Source organism: Meriones unguiculatus, chromosome 5 (assembly GCF_030254825.1).
Source record: "Meriones unguiculatus strain TT.TT164.6M chromosome 5, Bangor_MerUng_6.1, whole genome shotgun sequence".
Taxonomy (NCBI): Eukaryota; Metazoa; Chordata; class Mammalia; order Rodentia; family Muridae; genus Meriones; species Meriones unguiculatus.
The window spans coordinates 119,529,214-119,538,300 of record NC_083353.1 but is presented as its reverse complement, the minus strand read 5'-3'; the positions used below and the strand labels follow the sequence as shown (position 1 = coordinate 119,538,300).

Below are 9,087 nucleotides of genomic sequence, written 5' to 3'. Positions count from 1 at the left end.
ATATAGATTGTGTTGGGATAATGGATATACTACGTAGTATTTTCTAAAGTTACACAAAGCTGAAAACTATTTGGAAATCATAAATTTGCACATATATGCATCCCTTATCATTACACCTAAGCCCATCGTGACAGTCTTGTTCCCCTTCAGGTGCTGCTGCATCACGGGCTTAACTCGTGCCTCCTGCAGTCTCTCTTTCATCCCCCACAGAACTTGCAGTTATTCTCGCCTTAAGCAACTTCTCCAGACAACAAGATCCTAAAAAGAGAAGTCCTGAAGACACAACGGCAAACCACTGTTGTATTATACACTAAGTAGTCTCCTTGTGCTTCCAAAGGACTCTTCTCCAGGACTGTCCATGGACCTTTTGAACCACCTGATTGTGTTAGACTATCAGAACACACACTATTTCCATCTGTGGTGAGATGTTACCAGCTAACCTTAGGTACATTTCTCATGGCACAACATCTTTCACAATCCCTGCTTTCTCACAAGGAATATATATATATATAAGTTCTTCTCTTGACAGACTGACACTTATCCTCAGACTACAGCTCACAGGGGGCAATTCCTCTCTTTGCCTCTCCAGTTCTACAGTGAATTCTTTGCCTGAAGGCTCATGGCCTGTGAGATTTATAAACTGGATTCCTTCTTAAACCCCAGTACTTATTAACTGAATTTTCCCTAGACTGTGGAAGAGGATCCCTGATAACTTTTAAGGAGCACAATTCTCTGTCTATCTGTGCTTATACCTCAGCCACCACATCACAGAAAGGAAGGCCTGCCTCAGCTTACCGTTTGCCAGAATCAGGACACATGAGTGACAAGAGGGAAAAGCTATTCCTATGCTCCGTAAAAACACAGAAATAAGATTTTTATATTGAGAGTTAGTATTCAAAGACTGTAAAAGAAGTGACATAAAAAACCCAGTATATAATAACAGAAAGGTGACGACAGTTTGCAGGGACTTTATGTGGGCCATGGTGCGGACATCTCTGGAGCCTGTGGCATTGTGCTGCATGTTCTTCAGATGTCTCCACAGGGAGAAGATGAGCAGGAGAAACATTATCAGGGACATAGTGAATGGTATGAGTGTGAAAACAGAGTTGATGAGTAAAAAGAGCCTGTGAACGTTTACAGTGTTATTTGAACTATACGTGTGGAGTGTGTTTTCTTGGAATCTATCAGTGAATATTTTTATGACTATAATGTTTATAAACAAGATTATCAGAGATAGTGCCAGCGTCACAGAAACCACTCTGTTTACTTTCCACTTGAGAACACGAAAAAGGGAGTTTGAGAAATTAGCTATTTTGAGAAAATAAAACATGCTGAGGCATGTGGCAAGCCAGACGCTGAAATGATTGGTCACAGTCCAGGGAATAGTTTGCATTCTTATTTTTTCCAATGAACCATTGTTCTGTAATGATACCAAAAAAATTGAGATTACTGACAACAAGAAAGCAATTCTGGAGATGGCTAGAGCAGTGTGGATCTTATCCACCGCGGAGATCTTTCCTCTTTTCATCCAGTCTACGGTGTTCACCAGAGCCATGAATGCGTTTCCTAAAATTCCTATGATGAACTCTACACTTGAAATAGTTTTCAGTGTGACTTGTAGGACAGCGCTCATTGTCACCACCACGATGCTTTGATTTCTTCTGTACTATCAAAGAGGTATTAATGCAATCCTCTAAAATGTTGTATCCGATTCTTAACATGTTCGCTTCCATGAGTTCTCATAGTCAGTGAAAACCAAAAACCAATTTTCGCTAATGACCAGGTTTCCTTTCTCCTCACAAGAAAGCTTTTGTTGTTAGACAGCCCAGAGGAACGTCATCCTGATGTTCTGTGCCCTGCACACAACAGCCTGAAGCTCCCCATAGTTGCTGTAGGAGGAAAAATTGAATTCTCACACGCTGCCATGAAGATAAAACATTTATTTACATTACTGTTTGTCTTGCCTCATGTACATAATTTAGTCTGGATTTTTTTCTGTACTACTAATATAGAATCCTAACTCACCATCAGGGAATAAAAATCTAGACTAACATATAAAATAAGAAGCTCATTAAATACATCAAAATTCTGTATGTACAGGGTCCTATGCGCATTTTTCAAAATTCTTCCTTCAATTGTCAGTTACCTATCCAATGACAGAACCGTTCTTCTTCAAATACTTTGTACTGAAGATACTAATTATTTTGCTTTTTATAAGGTCATCATTCATATGCATGTCATGTAAATATACACTAATAAATAATATTTATTTCTATCCAAATCTTTGTTCTCACTTCAATTATTTGAGTTTAACATTCATTGCTCATGTACTTCATGCTAGATGCTATAATAGAGGGTAAGAGATTGTGTGAATTTACTTTCAAGTATAGTTGAGGTAGTAGTAACATAAATTTGTAAATTTGTGACTACCGTATTTATGAGAAAAGACATATAAGCATTTTCTGATAGTGCTGTAAAACAAAGATTAAACGACTTTTCATCTATGGCAGGAATCTTCACAATTCTCTGTCCTCCTGTGTTAGTTCATCTGATTCCCCCAGCAACACCAAGGAGTTTCAGACATCAAGCATTTCATCTGCTTTGAAGCAAGAACTGTACCACTAACATAACTGTGGGTAGCAAGGCAGATGTAGGAAGAAACGTTGCCTAAACAATATGGAGGATGAAGTGGGCCACTGTATCATTCTCCACAAGTTAAAGAATGATCCACAGCTTACATAGCCTCTGGGTAGCCAACCCAGGCGTGCCACGGGGGCAATGCAGATAGGTCCACATACATGGAAGCAAGCCAGATCCTCAGCCTTAGCCAAATGTGGAATTGTTCGTGACAGAGAGCACTCACCATCGGGAAGGTGGAAGGCGGAAACCAGCTCCATCTTTAAGGCACAGCATTCCGCAGCTCTCTACAGTTCCCCCTTTTTGTTTTAGACGCATCAGGCAAGAGTAGAGGTCTGATCTCTGATATTAGAAATAAATTGGGACTTTGTACAGATGTTCATTTAGGTGTCATCCACCCAAAGAGCATCAGACCCGTCCGATACCTTTTTCTCAGAGGCGGGACCTGGGGTATCAACCCGAGGCTATGTAAGCTGTGGGCTGGATTTCCCCAGGGTCAGATGATTGTTCAAGGTTCCTGAATAAACTGCATTGAAAAAAAAATTTCATGACTTCCTTGTTTTTAACTGCTGAGTAGTATTACATTGTGTAAATGTACCACAATTTCTGTATCCATTCCTCAGTTGAGGGACGTCTGGGTTGTTTCCAGATTTTGGCAATAACAAATAACAAATAAAGCTGCTATGAACATGGTTAAAAAAAAAGAATGATCCAAAATACAACAAAAAATCAAAGATGAGAGGAAAACACACGGAAAAGTTTCAGGAAACATGGTGGGAGGGGGCACAGGTGTGACGACAGCCCAGCGCTGAGGAGAGCGAAACAGGAAGACAAGCCAAAAGCACACCTGGGCTGCACCAGGAGATGCTATCTAACAACAATAACATCATCAACAACAAAGGGATCTATGCAGATTACAGGAAAGATGTGGTTTTCCAGCATTACCACAACCTCAATCTCCTGAAAAGAAAACGAAAACCAGATTTAAGGCTAAGACATGCTGAGGAGGTAAATTAGGGCAGGTGCTGAAAGGTTTTTAAGGGAAATTGCTAAGACTAGAAAGTAATATTAACATAATCTTACCATCAGTGCAAAGGCAAGAAGGTCCTATTGGCGTGACTCCTTTCATCTAACAAAACTGAGGAAGAAGACAATGCAAAGCACCCTGTCAGGCTGGCTGTGTGGAGTAGGTGCTGCTACTAAACCTTCAGGTCCTTGAAAAAGTGAGAGAATTTGCGTGTGCCGTGAGAGAGTGACACAAACCCCACGTGCTTCCCCGAGCACACCCCTATCCTGTGCCTTCCACTATACATCGGAAACTCTTGTGACGCTTCCTGAACAACAGATCCTGGGAAAAAAGTCTATTCCAGATAGAGTGGGGTGGCACCAAGGCCAGCTCCCATATGATTCATCTACAGAGAGAAGTTACAGATTATTATCCTAGATGGGGGCTGTCTACACGAACGCCTTTGTAACCTTATCTATAATTAAAGCACACACACACATATAACAACACAGTTTAAAAGAATTTAACAAAAATGTCTAACAGTGCATCTCTCTCTCTGTTTAGGTCATTCTATTTATAATAATAACTCACTAACTATGCATCTTCTTTTAGTGACAATTTTGGAGGTATGGTTTCTTCAAATAACACAGAAATATTATGGGAATATATTTTCATTTTAATCCCAAGGGTGAGATATAAGGCTGCTTCCGATCATCTACAGCAGAAGATTATGATTTGCCTCATGCTCTACTGCAGAAAATTTATGCAACTGTGTGACATTGGGAATTCTGGGTACATAATGTTGTGGCCCTGAGATGAATGGCTGGCTGTTGATTGATTGTTGTTTGGTTGTTGTTGGTCCTGGCTTGTTAATGAGCTGTGCACAAAGAAGAAAGAAGTAATTAGATATTCTAACAGCAAAGATTACTGTCGCAAGGAATTGTGTGTCCCTCATTATCAGGAAGTAGCCTAACAATGATGTAGATCCCTTTTCTCTCTATTCTTTGTTCTCTACTATGTACTCTTAGGGGGTTGAAAGGGCAGAAAAGGGGTAGAGAAGGTTGGAAGATAAAAGAACCCACAAAGTAGCAAATACCAGCTATAATCTTTAATATCTATATTCTAAAAAGATAAAACTACATTACATTCTGCATCACCATCACTACAATTTATACAAAATTCAAGCAAGTAAATTACTTTGTTCTTTTTAAATTTTGTTACTTTATTTTTTTTTTTACTTTTTGTGCTCATAATATAATTATATCATTTTTCTCTTCCATTTCCTCAATCTGAGTCCTCACACATACCCCTCCCTGCTCTCTTTCAAATCTATGACCTCCTTTTTCTTTTTCTTTTTTATTTTTTTTATCAGTTACATTTTATTAACTCTGTATCCCAGCCATGTCCCGATCCCTCATTCCCTCCCAGTCCCTCCCTCCCTCCCTCATCTCCACTGTGCCCCTTTCCAAGTCCACTGATAGGGGGGACCTCCTCCCCATTCATCTGATCCTGTTTTATCAGGTATCTTCAGGACTGGCTGCAAAGCCCTCCTCTGTGGCCTAACAGGACTGCTCCTCCCTTCGGGGGTGGGGAGACCAAAGAGCCAGTCATTGAGTTCCTGTTAGAAATAGTCCCTGTTCCCCTCACTTTGGGAAACCAATTGGTTACTGAGCTACCACAGGCTACATCTGAGTGGAGGTTCTAGGTTATATCCATACATGGTCCTTGGTTGAATGTCAGTCTCAGAAAAGACCCTGTGCCCAGATATATTTGGTCCTTGTGGAGCTCCTATCCTTTCCCCATCAGACTAACTCCCCTTCTTTCTTATGATTCCCTGTACTCTGCCAAAGGTTTGGTATGACCTCCTTTTTCATTAATTATTTCAATATGCATATATGTATATGTATACTCATATGTTTTCCTAAATATAGAAATACAGTATACTTGCCCAGTGTAATAATGTTATTTATATGCTTGTTTTCAGGGCTGAGAATTTAGTATCACATTACCAATTGGTGTTCTCTTCCCAGGGGAAGACTAAACCTTCTGTTCATCATTCCTTGGTGGCTATAGTTTCATTGTATAGGGGGAGGCCTCATGGGTTTCTTCCTGTCCACTTTAGTATGTCTATTGCTGTTGTCCTTGATCAGTTCATATATTGTATTAATATGTTTCACATTTTGAGGCAGAAAACAGTGTTTTCTATGTATAAGACATGGGTAGATATGTAGATTCAGAAATTGATAAATGTATGATATATAAATAATATATATTAGATGATGATAGGTGGTGAATACATAGATAGATGATAGATTATACATATAAATACAATTAGTTAGATGATAGATGGATCAATGAACATATGGATAAATAGAAAGATACATAGTTTCATAGATACATATGATTACATAGATAGGTGAAAGAATAATAAATCTGGCCAACCTGCCTTATTCACCTATGAAATTGATTACTATGTTCTCAGAAAGGAGATGGTGCGGTCCCCAGCAAGGTCAGCCAAAATTTCTATTTGGAATAGAACTTGCTGTTCTTGCCATACAAATTATTTGGAACCACAATAAACACCCAAATCCACAGAATTGAAATAGACCAAACATAAGCAATATTGTGTTTAGATACAAAATAGTGATACAAACAGTGATACAAAATAGAAAATACAAACATAAAACATGAAGTGGAGGACCATAGCCATTATACAGATGAAATATACATTATTTATGATTCTGAAAATGCTCTAAAAGATCTTATGAAGGAATGATTGTTCCAGAAAAAAGGTAGCCTGTTGTTATTCCCCTTGCACAGTGTTACCCCTCAGAAAATTTCATAATATTTAATACTTTTACTTAATAAACTTGCGCAAAATTAAAGGTTTAGTAATCACCCATGTTCAAATAACTTGGGGGAGAAATGAGGATAGACAACAGAAGTTATGAGAGGCTCATCAAGTGTGAGTGATTTTTAACACATTTAAAATATTATTTTACTTATTTATGTGTGTTGAATGTAATGTTTCACCTGTGGGCCAAATTCATGCAATATCTACATAGGCCAGAAAAGGGCTTTCAGATCTCCTAGACCTGGAGTTCGAAATGGTTGTGAGCAACGATCTGAGAGCTGGGAATCAACATTGATCCTCAAGAAAATAAGCCCATGCTCTTAGAATGATGAGCCATCACTCCAGCATGGATCATTTTTGATATCTGGAACACATACACACACACACACACACACATCAGGGTCTTGATGGTCCTGATATATACCAATGAACTCTCCTGAAAGTTTCTGTGTTCAGTAAGAATCTTGCCAGTCATTGAGTAAACAACAGGCATGTCTCAAATGGAAAGTGCTTGCTCTGCAAGAATAAGGGCCTGAGTCCATCTTCTACACCTGTGTAAGGGCCAGGTGCAAGAGTACACCAGTATATCCTGGCTCCATCAGGTAGCGACAGTCAAATACAGGGATCTTTTGGGCCAGAAATCTTAGGAAATCAGTGAGTTTGAATTTCAGAGAAAGAGACTCTCTCAAAATATAGTGTGAAAAGCAATAAGAAAGGACACCCAGTGTCTGCACCTGGGCTCCACATGTGTGTGGATAGGCATGTACCTGCTCATGTGCTTATACATCACACACACAAATAAAAGATAAGGAAAAGCATAACCCCCCCCCCCCAATTTATCACCAGGGAACATTCCTATATTACATCTTTGGGTGAAAAAGTGTGAGATTAGAGAATTTGACTATCCCGAACTGACAAAACATTTTGAGGTTAGTAGTGTGCCAGGTACTGTAAAATTGCTTCCTGATAGGCAGGAAGAACATTCATTTTCTTTCACCAGTATATTAACCTGGATGAAGTATAGTTGAATAGCAGTATATCAACTTCCTCAGAGCAAATCAATTCTGAAGACACGCATGGCGGTAAGAATTCCTGCGATGGAGGTCTGTCTCTTTTGCCTACTTGTGGGACTTTCCCCCTCCTACTGGGTTGCCTTGTCCAGCCTTTATTGTGATGGCATGTACCTGATCTCATTGTAGATTGTTATGCCATGTTTGTTTGATACCCCTTCTAGTTTTGTTCTTTTCTACGGGGATGCAGATGGGTGGTTGTGAAGAGACTAGGTGGAAAGGGAGAGAGGGGACACTGTGGTAAGGAAGTAATAAATGAGAGAAAAATTTAAAGAAAAAAAATCATCATCTTGGGACATATAACTACTCATGCCAGAGTTAGGACAGATAGATCATCAATGACTTGGAGACACTGTCAAGGTTTTTAAAAACTTAGTCTGTAATTTAGATGGAAAATACAGTAAATACTACTTAGGTCAGGACAAAATACAAGGCAAATATAACTTGTTGAGATTTATAATCTCTTAGCTAAGGTTTGCTATGAATATGTGGCTTCTTTGTAGACAGTGAGGTTCTTGAGGCTTTTACATTCTATAGCAAATGTTAAGGAGGAAGGCAAAATTAACTAAAACAAAGTTAATATTCCATGCCAGTTTTACTTATATACTGTACATAACTCCAACTCATGACCTTACTACAGGCTTAATCTTCAGTTGCTGGTGTTGAATTTAAAGCTGAATTCTCATTTGCTGACATGCAAATAAAGGCATACTGTCTTTCACTGTTTTGAAAGATATTGCCTTATCTAAACTCCATGTAATTTGAATTGATCAAGTTTAGATGTCAGCTAGTAAAATTTAAAACCCAGTATATGGAGGATGTGGGGAACTGACTATCCTATCTTAGGGAGATAGCATGATTAGTCTTTGAAAATCAATAGCAAGTAAGTACAATGGATGCATGCAGAAAAGTTTAAAGGAACTGCTCTGTGTGTGTTTTTCTTACAAAGGCTTCCCTGTTTTCTATTTCCGAAGAATGTTTCTGCTGCTCATCTTCTCCTTAACATAGGCCACAAAGTATAAAAACAACAAGAATCTCACTATCCACACAGAAATAATCTTTTGGTAAAATTTTCTCTAGGAGACTATATATCTTATCAAATTGTTTGCCTTGTATTTTCTCCAGACTCTGGTTTCTGGTCATCTAAGGAATACCTGGTGTGGGTACCATCTTTTGGCTTGGACATCAGTTTAGACAGGTCATTGGTTGGCCACGCCCACAAGCTCTGGGCCATCATTGTCCCAGCATACCTTGCAGACAGGACACGTGATAGAGCAAAGGTTCTGTTACTGGGTTGGTGCAACAGTCCCACCTCTGGAAGCTTGCCTGGTTAAAGAAGACAGCCTATTTGTGATCCATATTCTTTTTTACCAGGAGTCTCAGTAGGGTCAATCACCTTCATAGGTTTCAGGAAGTTTGCACTGCACTAGGTTTTTGCATTATCATCCAAATGTTACATGTATCTCTCCCCATATTCTTTTCTTCATTCTCTTACTGCCCCACCTGATTCCTGCTGCTCA

At 39.1% G+C, this 9,087-nt stretch overlaps 1 protein-coding gene across 1 annotated transcript; it reads right to left on the bottom strand.

Annotated features, from left to right (window-relative positions):
- Positions 1 to 736: 736 nt before the first annotated feature.
- On the bottom strand, positions 737 to 4,803 carry LOC110564025 (taste receptor type 2 member 103-like). Its single transcript, XM_021661298.1, has 3 exons — positions 4,789 to 4,803; positions 3,514 to 3,597; positions 737 to 1,666 (listed from the first exon to the last, which is right to left on the bottom strand). Exons 1-3 carry the CDS (start codon positions 4,801 to 4,803, stop codon positions 737 to 739), a joined length of 1,029 nt encoding a protein of 342 aa, XP_021516973.1.
- Between the last annotated feature and the right edge of the window lie 4,284 nt (positions 4,804 to 9,087).

Excerpts from the sequence above, each read along its gene's own strand:
- LOC110564025 (XM_021661298.1), bottom strand. Across the intron at positions 1,667-3,513 it reads TTGTTGATGATGTTATTGTT|TACAGAAGAAATCAAAGCAT; the intron begins GTTAGATAGCAT and ends CCTCTTTGATAG.